The 20,714-nt window shown below is 46.0% G+C and overlaps 1 protein-coding gene across 2 annotated transcripts in view; it reads right to left on the bottom strand.

Moving 5' to 3' along the window:
• sema6ba (sema domain, transmembrane domain (TM), and cytoplasmic domain, (semaphorin) 6Ba) overlaps window positions 1–20,714 on the bottom strand; it is an 80,658-nt gene that overhangs the window by 10,821 nt on the left and 49,123 nt on the right. For both annotated transcript variants that reach the window (XM_027025064.3, XM_081723421.1), the window contains exons 4-13: window positions 19,433–19,493; window positions 19,094–19,156; window positions 14,607–14,705; window positions 13,655–13,745; window positions 13,195–13,314; window positions 12,030–12,118; window positions 11,627–11,844; window positions 2,648–2,779; window positions 1,967–2,116; window positions 915–1,094 (exon numbers count right to left, since the gene is read on the bottom strand). In XM_027025064.3, coding sequence (XP_026880865.2) covers window positions 915–1,094; window positions 1,967–2,116; window positions 2,648–2,779; window positions 11,627–11,844; window positions 12,030–12,118; window positions 13,195–13,314; window positions 13,655–13,745; window positions 14,607–14,705; window positions 19,094–19,156; window positions 19,433–19,493 — 1,203 coding nt within the window. The remainder of the gene's footprint in view (window positions 1–914; window positions 1,095–1,966; window positions 2,117–2,647; window positions 2,780–11,626; window positions 11,845–12,029; window positions 12,119–13,194; window positions 13,315–13,654; window positions 13,746–14,606; window positions 14,706–19,093; window positions 19,157–19,432; window positions 19,494–20,714) is intronic.

Below are 20,714 nucleotides of genomic sequence, written 5' to 3'. Positions count from 1 at the left end.
AACTCAAGAACATTGGAGGAAGGCAGGATGGGATAATAATTAGTGAAAGTGTTCGGGTCTACGGCAGGTTTTTCTGGAATGGTGGGGGGTGACCACTGCACCATGCTGGAACAGGACCAAGGAGAAGCGACACGTAATGGGATGTGGCACTGCGACAGGTAGGCATGCTTTAACAAGAGCTGTGGGCACACGAGATGTGGTATGAGAAGTAGTAATGATATCCGAAATCTGAGAAGAGTCAACCATATCAAAAGTTGCGAAGACAGGTGTTAAACAGTTCTTAAGAAAAGACTAGAATAAACGAGGGGAAACGGGTGTAAGCCTGAGCAGTATGGCCTACTGGAGAGGCATAGATGCAAGAGATTTTGTTTTCAAAGAAATACTAAGACATGCTTGTGTGAGGATATGTTTCTCCAACTGCTTTGTGACCTGCTGAAGGTCTTATCTAAACTGTGTCATGACCCGTTTCTCTATCCCAGCATGCAGCTCTCTGAACCTCTCATCAGACAGCTATTGCCTTTCATCTTCAAAACAGGAGCCGTATTTTCATCTACTGCCCACGCGTGCGCACAAATACACACACACACACACACACAGTAATCTATGAAAGCTGAACAAATTTGTTTCTCTTTTGTCATTTTTGTTGACATTTTTATCTGCCTTACTTTTCCTTTATACTTAAACTGAGCAAGACTTAGAAAATATTTGGAAATCAGTGAAAATATTTCCGTTCGGCGAAGGGCTGTGTTCAACTTTAAACATATCAGCAGGCAAACCAGCAGATTACCCAACAGATTTCTGCCAGACGCATGATAAATGACAGCCCCCCCCCCCCCCCCCCCCAACGTGGCGGGGGTAGCAGAACTAAACCTCTGACAGAAATCCCCTTCATCTCGCATGGGGGTCCTCCTAACCTCTCAGGATTGTAGCCCTCCAGTTCTTCCAGAAAGATGTTACTGCTGGAGTAAGAACTCTCCTTGCCAGGCATGATGAGGAATTTAAGAACGGTCCCCCTGGTGGACCCGAGGAACACCACAGTTCGGTTCTTGTTCGGCCCTGCCTCTGTGTCCACCACCATGGTGTTCAGCTGGTACCTGGAAGGAAGATGAGAATAAATCGGTTAAATAAAATGAACAAAATAAATTTAATGGAACTATCAACTGAACCTCATGTCGAGGCACAGAAGCGAAACTCAGGGTTACACACATCTTAGACTGTTGCTGCTGAAAGTCTGGCTTTAGCAGTATGCGCTATTAGCTGTTATACTACTTCTTGCCATAGCAGCACTTAACATGATAGAGCTGATGATAGAACAGGAATATGAAACGCAGCAGTTCAGCAGTAGGACGACCTGTACATAAAGTCCATAAAAACACAGGGAAAGGAGAAGTAAGGGCCTTTTCTGTTGAGTAGTTTGTTAAAATGTCTATACACATTCAGTTTACTAGACCCCCCCCCCCCCCACACACACACACACACATGCCACACACATTGTTTCTCACATACGTACAAACACATATTGTATGGACTGTGATTGACCTTGAATACACCCTATTTCCTAAAAGTCTGTTCCTGAGAGCATTTCAATCAAAATTCCATTTACTGGAAGCCTTTCAGAAGCAGTGAGGCTTTCTGCCCGAGTCAGAGGTCAGAGGTCAACAGCCTGCAGATTCTACTTGCCAACACTCCGACAAAGCACCCTTTCCGCTCTCCTCTGCACTCTCATATTGTGAGTGAGGTGTTACGCATGTACGCTGGTACATGAGCGAGATGAAGGCAGGGCTTCGTCCTGCACACTTTACCAACACCAGGCCAGCAGCCATAAGTCCTCAGCCATCTTACCCAAGGCCTCCAGATTCACAGTCTGAAATTCGACACACACAGCTAGACGTACATGCTCGCGCTGTGACGGCCGAGACCGCGGTGAGGCGTGGGGCTCAACCTCTGCAGTGCATGGGCTGCGTACCTGACCATCGTTTTGACTATCCAGGGCCTGTACCCCAGCAGAGGGATGGCCTCGTCCATGAGAGGGTGGGTCTTTATGAAGTTCAATACCTCGTCGGGGAAGGCAGTGGAGGAGCTGAACCTGGAGCCTTGGCCAGCGCAGCCCCCAGGCCTACACACACACACACACACACACACACACACAATTGCACATGAACAAGATCGTGCCTATCTGATGGAACATAGAAATAGCCAAATAACAATATATATCCCCTGAACTATATTTCATAGACACTGATCTTATTGAGTCATATGAAAAGCAAGTTGTCACATGCAAATTAGGTTTGACGATGTTAGAAAAATTTAGAAACTGAACTTCTAGATCTTGAAAGGCCCTATTACTCTACAGTGACTGTAAAAAAAATTGCTCCTGAAAATGAATATTGCAGGATACTGCTGTATGCACAGTACATCCTATCCTTCATATTGCCTCTGGTCTAGTAAGAACAAGCCAAGACAAACGCTAACAAGGTAACTCACCAAGGGTTGGATTTCCTAGTACATTTAAGACATGCCTTGCTCCAGTCACTGATCGCTGCAGTGAAATTGCTGTACTGTAAGTATTTAGAGAAGCCCTATACAGCCCCAGCTATGGGGGTTGACTTGGGATGTTTGGTGAGTGCGGTAGCCTGCCCCGGGTTACCTGGGCCTGGGCACCAGCTCATCCGGAACGGGGGTCCAGATTGATTCCGGCGACTTCTGCTCCTTGAACCTGCCCTCGAACACTCGAGCCAGCTGTTGCATGTCGAAGGCGCACACCGCCGAGCCGGGAATGCTGGGAAAGAGCAGACAGCGGCAACTGTGGTCAGGACGCATGAACGATCTGATCGACACCCCTCGTGCGCTGGGGCGATGCCTCGCGCACAGGAACGTGCATGCCCGCTCGCTCGCTCTCGTGCTCTCTCTCGCTCTCTCTTTCACACACACACACACACACACACACACATCTGTACACATGCATGGGTAAGCATGCACACACTGTCACAGCTGCAGGAAGAAGAGTCTCGACAGGATTTTGCAGTTTGCTTTTTTCCCTAGACAGACTATTAGGCCTCCAGCAAATCTCATTACTGAGTGATTCAGTGTCAGTGTTAGATTGTGTCATGTTAGATTAGAGAAAATTTGGGCTACAAAACATATGGCACTGCTATAATATCTAGGATTATTCACACTCAATCCAACATAAAACCATAAAAGTGTTGCGTGTACCACTTGAATATGGCAATCTCTGAACTAAAACAGCATATAGTTTGCAAATAAGCCATTTTGAAGCTTGCTAGACTCGTTGTTTCCATAAAAACACACATTTAGATACTTTTCCCTACATGCATGCACTAACATACAAAACTGACAGAATACAGAAATTTTATACACAGTACAGAATACAGAACTGTAATATTAACAATATTAATGATTTCTGAAATGTATTTGAGAGTTGGGTTTCTTTTGAGCAGGATTTGGAAGGCATTAGAGTTACAATCTGGGCAGATCAGAGGACTCGGATGGGGAGGTGGAAAGGTTTGGGGTCTGATTTAAAGTCCAGGTGTTTGCCATGTGGACCAGGCCGGACCAGACACCCCAGCTCCCCAGCTGAGCTCTATCAAGTACCCGCCAACAGACAGTCCCCAGGGACCCAGGGGCCCAGACATGGCCCTAGGGAAATCATGGCCTACTTCACAGCAGCACACACATTTCAGACTTCCTTAAATCCCTTACCCCGCCCCGAATCCAGACGAGCCCTTTCACGGTTCTTTAGATCCATTCTGTAATGTAATGAGACGCAATTAAAGTGCGTGTATTTAATGCAACTGTAACGCTGTTTATGGACTGGGAAATGGAGCCTACAGGACAGTGAGCTGTGAAGGGAACGTTATCGCATGACGCTTCGGGCATGCTCCAGTGGTCGCACTGTCACTCCGAATGACACTGTCACAATGTCACGGAAACAACGATGTTTCACCTGCCGCCACAGCCAGTACAGGACAGACAACTGTCTCTGGGAGAGACAGAAAGGGGGGTATGGGACACAGACAGGGTGAAAGAAAAAAGAACAGACAAAGGGACAAAGGGCACAAAAGACAGACAGAGGAAAAGAAAGAAGCGGTGAAGCAAGAAGGTGCAAGACTGAGCGCATGACAGCAGAAGCACGGAGCTGAGTCGAACGGAGCTGAGTCGTACGGAGCTGAGTCGAACGGAGCTGAGTCGTACGGAGCTGAGTCGAACGGAGCTGAGTCGTACGGAGCTGAGTCGAACGGAGCTGAGTCGTACGGAGCTGAGTCGAACGGAGCTGAGTCGTACGGAGCTGAGTCGTACGGAGCTGAGTCGAACGGAGCTGAGTCGTACGGAGCTGAGTCGAACGGAGCTGAGACCCAGCTGACCCATCCAACCCCCGAAATATCACGCCCGCACTGTGCTTGCCAGAAGAGACACTCTGAGCTGGCCGCTGGCCAATGACGTGGTCAGGAACCGGGGGGGCGTGGCATATGGGGTGGGACCCTGCTCTGAAGCTGAGCCCAGCCGGAGCAGCAGGCCAAGAAGACGCTGCCGCTTGGCGCCTGTCACCTGACAAGGGTCCTGATGGGAGGCCGCCATCAGGCCAACGGAGGGCGGGCAGCGTCACCTGCCAAAACCACACTCCCCACAGGCAGAGGAGTGGCTGCAGCTCAAATCTGCCCTGCTGGCCTGCTCCCTTTTAGAACACATCCTGGGCCCGCGCAGACTGACCCGCTGACACTACGGGATGCCCTTATTGTCCTCGGTTTCTTATCTTCTCGTGCAATTTTTTTGTTTGTTTGTTTTTTGTTTTTTTTTTGTCCTGCTCATTTGGTCCACTTCAGTGAACAAGGAGTGAACGGGGGATGCTGAGGCAGACCATGGGAGTGATTAAAGTGCTCTCCGTCAGGGAGGCCATTCAAACGATTCAAACTCATTCATCAGACGATCGGGTCAGGGAGTAGCAGGCAGGAACAGGGCAGTGAAGTGTAGATGGGACTTTTGGTGCATCACTCCTCACTACAGTCTGCTCTCCTTATGGAGAATATCAGTGCCAAACACACACACACACGCACACACACACGCGCACACACACACGCGCACACACACGCGCACACACACGTGCACTCATACACATACACCCACATACGCAAAACATACAAATGTACACGCACACACACACAAGTCTAAAAATATACACACACAAGAGTGCACACACACATGCCCACATGTAAATATGTATGCACACACAAACGCATGTACAGACATTCTTACTGATATCTACTTAGATAAATATCTCGGGCCAGAACAAATAGTTTACTGGATGTACACACATGAGAGTTTTCAATGAAAAATCCAATCAGGTTATTCCGGCAGCTCCCACACATCCCAGGTGTTTAACAGGTGAGGCTTTTGAGACTATATTACTGGACTGTGTGGGGCCCTTGCCAAAGACAAAGTCAGGTCATGAGTATTTACTAACGCTGATGTGTAGCGTTACTCAGTTTTATTGAGCCTTTCCACTGCTCGCTCTGAGAGCTAGGGCTGTCATAAAATTCTTGATTAAACTTGGTCCAACTTAGGTTTACTGAAGCATGTTCAAGCAGACCAAGGTTCTAACTCTAAAGTTTAGCTGTGAAATCTCTCTCCATTGGTCAAGTTTCTAACGCTTCCCATCCGGAATGTCAGGGCGCACTGCAGCGGTTCCCTTGCACGCTAAAGTCGATGCTGCATAAGTACTGTTTGGAGTCAGGTAGTGAATGGGATGATGGCCATCTGCTGGTACTGTTTGCATCAGGGGCACAAAAAGTGGTATAGCTCACAAATGTACATGTTATTACAATGTTATCACCTTACGTTACTATGTAGTGTTACTAAATTGCCTTGTTATTACACTTGTGTTATTACTTTGTTATTACACTTTTGTTATTACATTGTAATTACATTTCTGTTATTAAATTGTTTTACATGTTTCTTATTACATTGTAATTGCATTTTTGTTATTACATTGTTAGTACACGTTCCTTATAACATTAGAATTTTCTAATTGCAGTTATTGCACTTCTGTTATTACATTGTTAGTACATGTTCCTTAGTAGATTGTAATTACATTTCTGTTATTACATTGTAATTACACTTGTTATTACTCTCGAGTTTGATAACTTTGATATTACATTATTACACCAGAATTATTACATTATTATAATTATTCACATTTTCAAGCTTGTGTTATTTTGCACCCACTTAGCAGTGCATTGTTTTGCTAACATAACCAATGCCTTTAGTGGTCTGATATGTATTTTTGGTAGGTTAAATGATTGTGTGGCTTTATCATGATTTTGCCTTCTGCATGGCTGACTAGCTTTTAAACACTCGCGTGGGTCAATTTCTATTGTTAGTTCCTTATAGTGAGCAGAGAAACAAAGAACTCAGTTTGGACAGAGCACTCTCAACCATTTCACTGCGAGTTATACTGTGTATGACTATGTATGTGACAAATAAACCAAACTTGAAACTTGAAACTTGAAACAGACCCTGACTGAACGTGTTAGCCACTCAAAAATTTGGACGTATGCTGCGACATGCAGGGAAACGTAGTGCCTGCAGTGAATTTGCGTGGTGCTAATGTTTACATCATGTAGCTCTGCCTAACAATCCTGGTTAAAATGTAATACATTAAGCCTTTTACCCACACGACTATGGTAGGTTTTCACTTAGGCACGGGGCCCATTAAATTAGCTCTTGTGTCAACCTTGCCGTGAACATTGCAGTACTCCGAGATGCATGTTGATTCCAGTTTGTAGGATTGCCGTGAGTACCGTTCACGGCCCTCTGAATTTCTCTATCGCGAGCACACCTCTAACCAGAGACCAATGCGAACGGCACGGCCTGTTCAGAGATGCACGGACGGCGCGAGGACAAACGCGGCATAAACGCGGCTGTGAGGACGTGCTGGCGGACACTCCTCCTCAGAGTTCCTTCCGACGTTCTTGTCTTTTCGGGGGGGCGTCACGTCCAAGACGGATTTTGGAGCATCGCTTTTCGTTCTACGTGAGTGAGCACGCTGTCACACATTCGGGTTTTCGCTTTTGTCTTTTTGTTGTAGGCTGTGTCCTGGTCTGATTACATCATCGCAAGCTGCGATTGGCTGGTGTTTGGAGGATACGCCCACAGGGTTCTTCACCGCGAGGTCCATGGCGAGTGCCTTTTGTTTTTGACCCAGCCTATGTCTTGTTTGATTTGTTCTTTTCTTTCTAGGGAGGTTAGTCTAGTGGGCCGATTAGCAGTTTTGTTTATTTTTTATTTTTGTTTAATTTTCTTTTTCTGATCACCTGCCGTGCTTTTCCACGCCGCCTTTCCTCTCAATACAACTGTACAGTTATTACACCTCACACGTGTTTTCATTTGTCTTGTGGCCTCTAACACCTAGACCAGTGGTCACCCACACACACCCAAAGATATACACACACACACTCAAACACAGACATACATGTGCACACTCAAACAAATATACACACACACACACTCAAACACATATATACACACACACACAGTCAAACACATTTATACTTACACACACTCTCACACACATATTGGAGTAGGAACATAAGCAGACACACACCCACACATACACCCATGTGACGAAACTCATTCACACACTTTTGCTTCTCAGATTTACGCAAATTGCCATATTTCGACCAACGTTCAATTGACCAGCCGAGAAATTAATAATGAAAAATGCTTAAAATAATTTTAAAAATCACCAAAAAGGTAGGCAGAAAAACGTAGATGGTATGGCAACAATGTTGCAACAACTGCCCTGTGAATAAAACGTAGGCCATCCAAGGATGACAAAAAGCATGTCGCGTCCAGGGCGTGACCACGCTGGCAGCCGCAGGCTGGGCTGCTCCGCTGGGATATATCAGAAATGAGATATGGAGACACAGTAAGTGAATGGACATGGTTTCCAGAAGCCTACTCAGCCAATAAGCTGCTGAAACTCCGAGGCCTCATCTTCAGTCTAGCCAATGAACTGTCAGCTCAATGAGCTACAACCTCATAATTCTCCGCCCTGAGAGACTGACCGAACCTCCTTCTCGCTGCCCTCTCTCTCCACGCCCCCCTCCTTCTTCTTCTTTTAGCGTTTGCCTACTAAACTATAAACCGCGAAAATCTATAATCTATATCGCCTCTCTGTCTGTCTCTTTTGTCGCTATCTGGGCCTCCGTCCTGATCACATGGTCACTGCATAAATGACCTCAGCGTTGCACTTGCCTCTGTGTCCAGTGCGCCAGGTGCGGCCGACACCGGGCCATACCCGTTGCCGACGGCCAGCGTCGGGAGCGCCAGCATCACCATGCCAACCCCGGGCTGTCCAACACCTCTTTCATCAAAGTATTTTTCGCCCTGCTGGAGCGGCAGGTTCCTGAAAGGCTGCTGCTCCTACTCTTACGCCTGTCTGGGATGAGGACGTGGGCAGGGAAAAACCTCTCCCAGTAATACAATGCTGAGCGTGCCTCTCTGCCAAACCTGACATTTCCACTGTTTCAAAAAAAAGTCATTATATGTTTCAGTAATATTTTTTCGTCATCGTATAACTGTGTAATCGATACCAGACATGACTGCGGTCTATTTTGGAATATTTCTTCCGGCCGCTAGACTTCAGAGCGAAATTGAAAATGATAAGAGTGACCCTGGTAGAACACACTGTAATATGTAAAATACCAGAACAATTACAGCTCCCACACACTGTACTTGGCAAATGGAAGGGCTTAACATTCGTGTTAGTGTGTGTGCAGAGATCGCAGTAGAAGACACGGAGCTGGCAGGAGGCAGAGCACAATTTCAGGTTCATTATGTACTCCAGTGAATCTCCTCTGGCATCAGGCACAAAGTGCCAGACTGACACATCCGCTTTTTATAAGCCCCCCCCCCCCCCCAAAACCCTGCGTTAATACCGCCGTCTCACGACTTAGCGCTGTCTCCTTTCTCTTGCTTCCTTTATACATCCGTATAGCAGCCGTTCGCTCCCAATGGTACTGTGTGTAAAGCCTTCACCTGCTTTGGAACTGCGGGGTGACGTGTCGCGGTTAAGGAACGGCACGTTCTGGTTTCACTGCTGCGCACGAGCAGCTCTAGCTAGGTTGGAGCAGCAGGGCCATAAGCCCTGCTCATTTTAATATGTTTAGTCTACCGACTGGCTTTTTCGGTTGAGCCTCGCCCGAGAAGAACATTATTCCCAGTTTCCAAGGAGACGTTAGAGTCAGGCACAAAGTGTGGCTTGCTTGTGGCTCTTTCAGGTGTCGGGCAGACATTTTGGCTCTGCGTAAGGCGAAAGTCTCGCAATAAGGGCTCTCCATTGCCTAGGAGATAATGGACGTCAATGCAAAGGCCTCACCTGTGTGATGAGCTGTATATTTTCTGAGGATATTTTGTGCTCGCGCAGGACGTTTCTCCGGGTCTGACCAAGCACCTGCCACGCCCACCTCCTCTCCCTACCGTGGCGTTCGATCGAGCTCACCCGGAAGCTAATGAGGCACACCTGAATCCCATTCCCACTCCTACTCAGGGCTCCCTGTTTAAATCCCCTCCGACGCATGACACTTCGCAAAGCATTGCCACTGACGTGTCGTGTGCCGTGTCTTCCTTTTGTCTGCCAGTTGTCCTGGTTACCGAACTCAGCCAACCTTTCAGATCCAGCCTTCTGCCTGACCTCCAAACACTGCCTGGACTCGTTACCGACCCTGGACTGGACTGACCTCGAACGCCACCCACACCACACAACACCTTATCATTCTGAACATCGAGTATGACGCCTGGTTTTCACTCCGACCTGTTCCAAGACGTCAGTAAAACCTCTTGCATTTGGATTCACTCTCTCGTTAGTTTTCAATGTCATTATGGAACCCTCTTTCAGCAGTGGACCGTGTAATGTCCAAGATGGTTTAAACTCCTCTTCCTCTTCTGTGTTTTTTGTTCCTTTGTTAAATTACCTTCTCTGACCATTTATGCTGTTTCTAAAATACCTAATTTTTAAAATATTTTGCATGATATTGTTGTAGCCTGCTTATTGCTATTATATGAGTGCCTGACACTGTTTGTGTGTGTGTATGTGTGTGCATGTGGGTGGGTGGGGTAAACAAACAAAATGGAAACTTGAAAATGAAAAGTTAAATAAAAAGGATATAGTTATTTTGCATAATGATATTGTTGTGGCTTAGGTCTTATCTACATTATATCTTTATGTGTTTGTCAGTGTTTGTGTGTGTGTGTGTGTGTGTGTGTGTGTGGCGGGGGTTCTGTGTGTATATTAGAGTTATTGTAGTAAAATGAAAATGAAACTATTATAATTAAAGAAAAAAGAAAGGTTAAATAGGAAATTCTAAACAAATGTAATCATTGTCAACAAAATGAAATAAAATTAGCTTTCCTTTAGTCCAGAGAAACGGAGCCCTAGCTCTCCATGTTATACTCTGTGTTGTACCCTAACTGTGTGTTGTACACCGTGTTGTACCCTAACTCTGTGTTGTACCCTAACTCTGTGTTGTACATCGTGTTGTACCCTAACTCTGTGTTGTACACCGTGTTGTACCCTAACTCTGTGTTGTACACCGTGTTGTACCCTAACTCTGTGTTGTACATCGTGTTGTACCCTAACTCTGTGTTGTACATCGTGTTGTACCCTAACTCTGTGTTGTACACCGTGTTGTACCCTAACTCTGTGTTGTACATCATGTTGTACCCTAACTGTGTGTTGTACTCTGTGTTGTACCATAAATGTGTGTTGTACTCTGTATTGTACCATAACTCTGTGTTATACTCGTGTTGTACCCTAACTCTGTGTTATACTCGTGTTGTACCCTAACTGTGTGTTGTACACCATGTTGTACCCTAACTCTGTGTTGTTCCCTAACTCTGTGTTGTTCCCTAACTCTGTGTTGTTCCCTAACTCTGTGTTGTACACCGTGTTGTACCCTAACTGTGTGTTGTACTCTGTGTTGTACCATAACTGTGTGTTGTACTCTGTATTGTACCATAACTCTGTGTTGTACATCATGTTGTACTCTAACTCTGTTATACTCTGTGTTGTACCCTAATTCTGTGTTATACTCGTGTTGTACCCTAACTCTGTGTTGTACATTGTGTTGTACCCTAACTCTGTGTTGTACTCGTGTTGTACCCTAACTCTGTGTTGTACTCGTGTTGTACCCTAACTGTGTGTTGTACACCGTGTTGTACCCTAACTCTGTGTTGTACATCGTGTTGTACCCTAACTCTGTGTTGTTCCCTAACTCTGTGTTGTTCCCTAACTCTGTGTTGTACACCGTGTTGTACCATAACTGTGTGTTGTACTCTGTATTGTACCATAACTCTGTGTTGTACACCGTGTTGTACCCTAACTCTGTGTTGTATTCTGTGTTGTACCCTAACTCTGTGTTGTACACCGTGTTGTACCCTAACTCTGTGTTGTACTCTGTGTTGTACCCTAACTGTGTGTTGTACTCTGTGTTGTACCATAACTCTGTGTTGTACACCGTGTTGTACCATAACACTCTGTTTTGTCTGGAGCAAAATGGGAAGATATTGACGGTAAGGGCCTGAAGCCCAGCGCAGGTGCTTTGGCCTGTACCTGTTGGGGGGGGTGGAGAAGACACCCAGTATGATGTCTCGGCCATGCATTCGGATGATGGGGCTGGTAGCCTGGAGCAGGTTAAAGTAGAAGTGGGAGTCTCCCGGGATGGAGCAATTCAGCCTAGCCTTCAGGAACGACGTCCACTGCTTCTCCAGGACGCGCTGGGATCCGCCCAGGTCACCCTTACATACACGCGCCACACGTGACACCATCACCTGAAACGTAAAACAAAACACACATACAAATGGATATGAACAAACACACACACACACACACATGTAAAAACACAGATGATGTCTGCTGAAATAAGGAGTCATAAACACATAAAAGTCTTATGCTGAAATATGAATAATTCAAAGTTCTTTGAGTGTGACCGCTCTTTCGGCTTTAACCGTCTTACCTTCTCCAGGTAGTTGAACTCCATGGCCATCTCTCTGAAGAAGAAGTAGATATGAGGTCCCCACTCCACTGCACTCACAAAGAATGGTTCTGAGACGCACATGCACACACACACGGATGCACACAGGAAATGTGATGCGCATACACACGTGCATGCACATGCACATACACGCGCACACACACACACACACACACACACACACACACACACACATACACACACACACAGACAGACAAGAAAAACTGGCATTAATTATGTGTGCTGTCAAGCACTATTTCTGAGCCTACAGTATGCAAGCATACACTCACATAAACACACAAGCACTCATATGCATTCAAATGCACACATGCACACACACACACACACACACACACACACACACACACACTTATGGCTCTCTAATCCACAGTTGAGTTCAGATAAATAACCGCAGTTGCCTACAAATTATGTAAGTCCACCACAGCCATAATAACAACATCAGCACAACATCAGGGAGACAGAGAGGGAAAGACACACACACAGAAACAGAGAGAGAGAGAGAGAGAGAGAGAGAGAGCACAATAAACCGATAAAACCTCTGTTCATAGAGTGTATATAGCTAGTAGGGCAGTAACAGCAGACATTGCGAGAGGGTCTAAGTGGCTCTGAGGTCTCGATCTCTCTCCTCCGTTTAAATGGACTACGTGGTGAAACACAGCTGCCGGGACTGTTTTCTGAATAAAGCCTGCAGCTCTGTGAACCTTCAACCTTTGCCACAACGCATGAACTTGTAATGCAGTGCCGGAGGCCGCAAACCAGAATCTACTTTTGAGTTTATTCCCGTTGTGAAAACACATTTTATTTGGAAAGATTGGCAACAAGTATGAGGTTTGTGAGTGTGATTATTGTTATGTAGAGTGGCTACAATTCTTTGGAATTCCACAGTAACATTTGAGAAATCCCATTAACCTTTGGTTGTACTCGTAATCCGAAGTAGAAATGTAACTATTACTTCATTGTACTTGTAATCTATAGTGGAAAAGTAATTACTTTGGAATGAAATGCCATTACAGGACCACCGACATACAATTTATCACTGAATCTATATGCAGGTCAGCTCTACCATGGGTGCATCAGAGTTCTGGCGCTCAAACCAACAGCAAAGGCCGTACTAAGACTGACATACCTCTAAACCACTTAGAATCATGTTTGATTGTGCGGAGGGCAGGACTATCTCCCAAGCTGCGGTAGATGACAGCATCGATAGCCAGGAAGTCCGTCACTGTACCGGTGAACAGGCTACCCTCTGGGCCAAAGACAAAGAGCACACGGAAGCAATTGTGAATGACCATAAAATATGTCGCATGTGTTAACAGACCTGTTACACAATAAAAGTCATGTCAACAGTTGGGTATTCCCGTTTGCCGAGTGGTTCAATTATAATATAGGGAAAGAGGTGTCTTGGTAGAGAAAAGCACTGCAGAAAATCTCACCTCATAAATTGAATTACTAGTTTAATACAATTCACTGTGCACATTTAAACATATTCTAAAGTGGTGATTTAAATGCAGACAGGAAGAGAAGTGAAGAATTTTTGTGCATGCATCTGTGAGTGTGTGTGTGTGTCTGTGTGCACGCGCGTGCACCTGCAAATAGGGCCACGTTTGCATGTTTGGGGTCATAGGGACATCGTGCCATTCCGCTGATGGGTTCTCCTACCATTTCCAGAGTGTCTCTCTGAAAACACACATACACACACATGCACATTGGGTAAGAAACAAACACTTACTCACTTCTTCACGGGTACAGGAAACCACCACACATCCAAGCCCTTTATCTACTGTAGCTAGCTATCGTAGCCGCCGGCTGCAGGGATAAAGTCTAAAGATGAATCTGAAGTATCAGAAATCAGATCCGCTGAGTTCCCACACATTGGGCTCCACCCTGAAACACTGTATTCCCATCATGACCAGAGCTCTGACATAGCCTATCAATACCCTTACAAAGAGAGATTGGGTTTTCTGCTTTTTATCTAATACAAAAGATTAAATCAATATATTTCCATGTTAGAGCTGAGCTTTCCGAAAGCCAGCAGAACAAGCAGTGTGAATCTCTGTTAGAAATCTCTGAATGTATTCACTCTCTACACACACGCACGCACACACGCACGCACACACGCACGCACACACGCACGCACACAAAGAGAGGCCTTAGCTGTGAGAAAATAAAAACCTTTAACACCATATTCCAAACTGCTCATTTGGAAAGATGTTCGAGGAAAAACGGCATCCATATGAAAAACACCATAACAGAGCAGCTGATTACACCTTTCCACCGGCAGCTTCCAAGACGCCAGGCCATGAGAGGTGTGTGTGGGGTGGAGAGGTGTGTGTGTGTGTGTGTGTGTGTGTGTGTGATTGCTTTCTTTAAGTCTTACACAATACTGGTACAATTACAAACGCCAACCAGTTGTACATCGTTGTTTAACGTAGCACAGTGTACCACCCCGTAGGCCCTGCTTTCTCAACTCCGCCGCACGTTTGCCTGGTGAGACGCTACTGCGGAGGGAGGTGTGGGGATGACAGAGGGGTCACTTACGGTGTAATTGGCGCACAGCGGGTTGAAGGCATTGGTCCCGCACACGAAGAGGCCGTCGGGCTGACTGAGCAGGACCTTCATATAGTTACGACACTCCTCCTGGAGCAGAGAGCGAGAGAGAGGGAGGGAGGGAGAGAGAGAGGGAGAGAGGGTGAGAGAGAGAGTGAGAGAGAACCCCCCCCCCGCCGCCCCCAAGAAAAGTGATAAATGGGGGAAAGAAAGAGGGAGATAAATGTGCAATTGTGATCATCTGATGGACCAGAGGACAGCGACACATGATTACATGATATTTATAGAAAGTGTGTTTTGGGTTTTTTTTGAGTGGCACCTCCAGTCATGTAATTGCTGCAAAGTATGTCATAAAATGGGCTCCACCACAGAGCTCCACCACAGAGCTCCACCACAGAGCTCCACCACAGAGCTCCATCACAAAGCTCCCCCTGTGTCTCGCTCCTCAGTACACTTCATACCATAATTAACCCCCCCCACCCCCAGTAGAACACAGGCTTGGGAAGCATACAAGCCCTTTTATGCCATGGAGTTGCCTTTGATGGTAAAGGAGGGGAGATTGTTCACTTTAACTCTTTCTTTCAGACACAACATTGCGGGCTTTGCTGTTATATCAGACTATGAAATGAACAAGGCTGTACATTCATAAGGTAGGAGTTCTTGGGTTCATTGGTACACATCAGAGGAACCCTTTGAACACATTCTATGTTTTCCTTGAAACCACAGCAGTAGAGTCCCCATGGTGCGGCTCTGTCCTGGGGCCTGACTGTTTGATTGTGCATTGAGTTTGGCTGGGCCTCCTGGTGCAACTGGCCTCACAGGGAGTTCAGACTGAGGGCAGGCCCTCAGAGGTGATTATCTTGAGGGCTGAGAACCGGCGTTACTGATGATCACTATATAGTCGGGAATTGGCGTGCGTGTTTCACAGAAGACATTCTCATTCCTCCTGGCATTTGCATGTGCAAAAATAGCGTCTCAAAATTCTCCAAATACCACAGTCACATTTTCGACCAATTATGCCAAAATAAACAAAAAATAAGAAGATCCAAAGCAGAGATCCTGGAGCAAGTGTTGACGCGGGACGTGCAGTGAGGCTAATGTGAAGACCTCTGTCCTCTCACTTCATGCTATTCTGCTCCACATATCATATGCCATAAACACAGAACAACTGAGAGCGATTGACCCTTAATTATTCTTTAGGGCTGTGAGATCCTGCATTGTACTTCTAATAAGTGCACTGGAAATAATTGTGCAGAGTATAATCACGGGAGGTCTGCACACACACACACACACACACACACACACACACACACACACAAAATTATGAATGTGTTTTTAATTCTTGCCTCACCTACACAATCTCTCTCTCTAGAGTAATGAAAAGCCTCCCTATAAACTCCTCCCCCTGCATCCTCCTCCCCACAGACTCCTCCCCCCGTATGCTCCTCCCCATAGACTCTGCCACCTTTTGCGCCTCCTACACAGACTATCCTCCTACCTGCTTACATCGATGTTACATTCTCTTTCTTTTTTCTTCGTCCCCCCTGATTCTGACTCTGTCTCTCTCTCTCGGTCTCTCTCATACTGTGCCCATCCATCCATCCTCTCTGCACCCCCCCCTCCTGTTTGTCTCATTTTGCTCGGTCCCCCCTGACACGTCGTTGACAAAGCGCCACCTGTGCTTTTTGGCAGTGGGTCAGACCCCTCCTGCTAGCGCTTGTGGCTTCTCTCCTCTCCCTAGCAAGGAAAAGACTGAAGAGGATAACACAGAGATCCTCTATTTTTACGAGCTCCGCTATTAGACAGAAAAAAGAAGAGGTTAGTGCATGTTTAATGCCCTTCACACACACACACACACACACACACACACACACACACACACACACACTCACACACAGAAACACACACACACACACAGAAACACACACACACACACACACTCACACAGAAACACACACACACACACAAAAACACACACACACACACACACAGAAACACACACACACACACAAAAACACACACACACACACACACACACACACACACACAGAAACACATACACACACACACACAGAATTGCACACAGACACACACACAGACACAGACACACACGCGCACACACACACACACACACACACACACACACGCGCACACACACACACAGAAACAGACACACACACAGAAACACACACACAGACACACAAACACACACAGACACAGACACACAGACACACACACACACGCACGCACACACACACACGCACACACACACACACGCACACACACGCACACACACACACGCACACACAGACACACACAGACACACGTGCACACACACACAGACACACACGGGTGCGCACACACACACACACACACACACACACACACACACAGAAACACACAGCTGTCCCGTCATCTTCAACATTACTTGCTTTTCTTAATGTTTCACCGATTAAGAACATTCATTTTCCCACCCACACATGACCTTTGTGAGCGATGAAGTATGGATCTCCACTATCCCAGCATTTAACGCTTTTATTGTGATTTTAAACCTGTTTTTACTTCTCCAAGTGCTCAACAGCTAAGTGCTTTCGATCCAGGCTCGATGTACGTGATAACCTTTCACTCCTTGTCCAAACAAACCTGTTTGATAGCTTGATCTGTGTGTATGCAAGGATGCATGCATGCGTGTGTGTGCGTGTGTGTGTGTGTGTGTGTGTGTGTTTGTGCCCGCACAATGGGAGCTCAAATAAGCATATTGAATTTCCATCCCTTTTATGCACACATGTCCTCCAGGATTAGACAGTCAGAAGTATTTAATTACCACCACAATTACTTAGAGCACACACACATCACATTACACACTGCACTTTGCACACTACACACACTCTATCTGTAGGGATACAGTTAAGCTTGTGTATGTGTTTCTATGTGTGTGCATGTGTGATATTTGAGTCTTTGTGTACTGTATATGTCACAACGTGTGTGTGTGTGTGTGTGTGTTTTGTGAGTGTGGGGAACTGACGTTAATCTATTTGCTATCTCTTTCATCTAACAGTCATTTACCCTAATGAGGCTAATAGCTGTAAACAAGGGTCCCGGTTTTCTGTGACATACAATACATGCGCACAACACAGCCAACAGCTGAGACTGCCTCACTTATCCTTGGATTTGATTTCCCCACTGCCATGCCATTGTCTCATTAGTGTCTCTTTACTGACTCCCCGAGATCACACTTTGCCATCAGTGTAGCATGGGGATCTTCAATGTGATGTTACATAGTCAACAAAGTAGGCGTGGCCTCCCTCCCTCTCTCCCTCCCTCTCTCCCTCCCTCCCTCTCTCTCTCTCTCTCTCTCTCTCTCTCTCTCTCCCTCCCTCTCTCTCACTTTCTCTGATTCTCAATTCTTCTTCTCTTTATGTCTTATGATGAGCAGTGTGAAAAGGAGGCTGATGGGTTATCAAGAAAACAGTAATCATAGACATTACTGTCTCATTGGGGGAGACGCGGAGAGAACGAGAGTGAGAGGCCGAGACAGAGAGAAGGAGAGCGAGAGAGGGAGACAGGCAGAAAGAAAAAGAAAGAAAACACAAGAGTAGTGGACTAAATGAAGCAGTTAAATGAGCCTGAGACATGGATGTGTGCGTTTAAAGTGACAGTTCTGTGTGAGAGTGTGTGTGTGTGTGTGTGTGTGTGTGTGTGTGTGTGTGTGTGTGTGTGTGTGTGTGTGTGTGTGTGCATGCGTGATAAGAATGGTCAGAGTAGCAGCATGGACAACAGGCAGATCTCACTTGAAGGTTAGCTCTTGTTTAACAATAACAATAACTTCCTAGCTTGACTTCAATCCCCTGGAGACTCAGTATTGTCTAACACACTCTGCTCACACACTCGGCTCACACACTCGGCTCACACACTCCACTCACACACTCCGCTCACACACTCCGCTCCCTACGGCAGTGTAGGAGGCTCCTCTGTTGTCATTAGCCCTTGAACTTTAGGAGAAGACCCAATTTGTCAGTGAAGATCAAAGAGAAACAGGCGAGTGTGTGTCCATAACCTGCAGCCACGTTTACAGTCAGGGTCATCACCATGGAAACCAGCAAAAATCTCCAGGAGGCTACAGGGGAAAGGCCACGCTGCCGAGGATGTGTGTACACACGTCTGTACGTGTATGTGTTCTAGAAGTTTCTCCCATACGCCACTTGCGAAAGCTAGGGGTTTGCCATCTTCCAAGCGCAGAGGTTTAACGCTTTAGCGTTTAGCGGTGGTGAACACCCACCCGAGAACCATGACTGAGCCGTCTGGCAGGACGGAATGTTGAGCTGAACGCCCACCGGGGAGCACGTTTCAGGAGTTTTCCTGCACGGAATACTCATGGAGGACTATTTCTCAGATGTTTTAGGAGCGTTAAATATGGCCAGACGTTTGGCAGCGCTGAACACCTACAGAAAGCCCCTTTTGCGGCGGTGAATGCTTACTTCATGTTTGCCCTTCATCCTGCAGATGCGAATGTCATTCCTATTGGATTCCCAAGTACGCTTCTGTAGGAGTGAGAGGAAGGTAGTTAACATCTGTTACACTTTCAAACACACACACACACACACACACACACACACACACACGCACACATGTATACACACACACACACACACACACACACACACACACACACACACACACACACACGTGCACATACATGCACGTATACATGTATATACACACTCACACACACATGCACACACACACACACACACACACACACACACACACACACACGTATAAGTGTGAAAACTTGTATATGAGAGAGAAACACTCACTTTGCTGTAGAACATCTCATCTCCCGAAACATGATCCAGTTCCACACGGTAAAGGTCATCTCTGAAACACAAACACACACACACAGAAATACACTGCACATATTTACTCTCTGAACCACATTATAGAGACAACCACAGATGTTATCCTGATATACTACAGGTTCAAACTAATATTTTGGATCCAAAACGTAGTTACTGATATGCATGTCTGTATTATGAACCTCTTATTATTAACTTATTAATGTTAGGGCAAATTATTTAGAAATTCTATAAACATTTCAGTAACAACAGAGAAGCTAACATAAGCTATTGCTAAAGTGAAAAATATCAGTGTGGAAACACCCAGAGTCTGAGAGGTTAAAAGCTACTCTTTTTATAAGCGGCATTCAAAGTGGCTGAATATACATTTATAGACCACCGAAATTTGAAAGTGAGATGTTCTCTTTATCACTCTGCTCTGAGGAACGGTGCAAATTTGGAGAGTAATTATCTTACGCGGACCGCTATCTCAGAACACTCCCACTGAGAAACACTTCCTATAGACATAATGAAGGTTCCCTTCTGTCCTGGAGGAAGAGTGAATGGAAACCAAAGACCACTACACTGGCCTCTAGCTTCAAACCAGTGTCGCTTTGTTTTCCATCAGACGATGCCAGTGTAAATCATTGGTTTGACAAACCTCTGCCTAAAACAGCTTTATGTGGAGGAAGCGTAAGCCCTGGGTGTTTCAGCAGAGTACACAGGTTTGCTGTCTGGTTGGTGCTACAGGTAGGTGAACACTAGAATATTAACATGAGGTGTGGTTGAGGCACCACAAAGTTTCACACTTTGCGTAGACGGTCTCTGTCGCGGCCTGGCCACCTCCTCCTTAACACCTCCTCATGCCCGTGTGCCGGCGTTCATGTGTGCCACACGCCCCTCCCTTGTTAGTCGGTTACACCTGTCCCTTGTTAGTCATCATTAACATGTATATATAATTCATTGTGTATTAGTCGGTCCTTGTCGGTGAATGAACCCATGCAAGCTGTTAGTAGATGCTCTACTGTATTTTGAGTCCTGTTTAGTGCTTTTGTCTGGTTTTCATGGTTTCACGTTTGTCTGGTTTTCTTGCTTTGTTTTCGGGTTTTGTTATGTATAAGAATAAATGTGTGTTGACACGGCCTGCCTTGGCAGCCCGCCTCACCATTCCAGCATTACAGTCTCTCGCTGTTGCTATGGCAGAACCTGTAATCGCGAGCCAGAGATTCTACTGATCTTCTGGGTACCATGTAATATGAGTAAT

Source organism: Electrophorus electricus, chromosome 11 (genome assembly GCF_041902795.1).
Source record: "Electrophorus electricus isolate QZ-2024a chromosome 11, ASM4190279v1, whole genome shotgun sequence".
Classification (NCBI taxonomy): domain Eukaryota; kingdom Metazoa; phylum Chordata; class Actinopteri; order Gymnotiformes; family Gymnotidae; genus Electrophorus; species Electrophorus electricus.
Note: the sequence above shows the minus strand (reverse complement) of the source record. Positions and strands in the feature narration are given on the sequence as shown.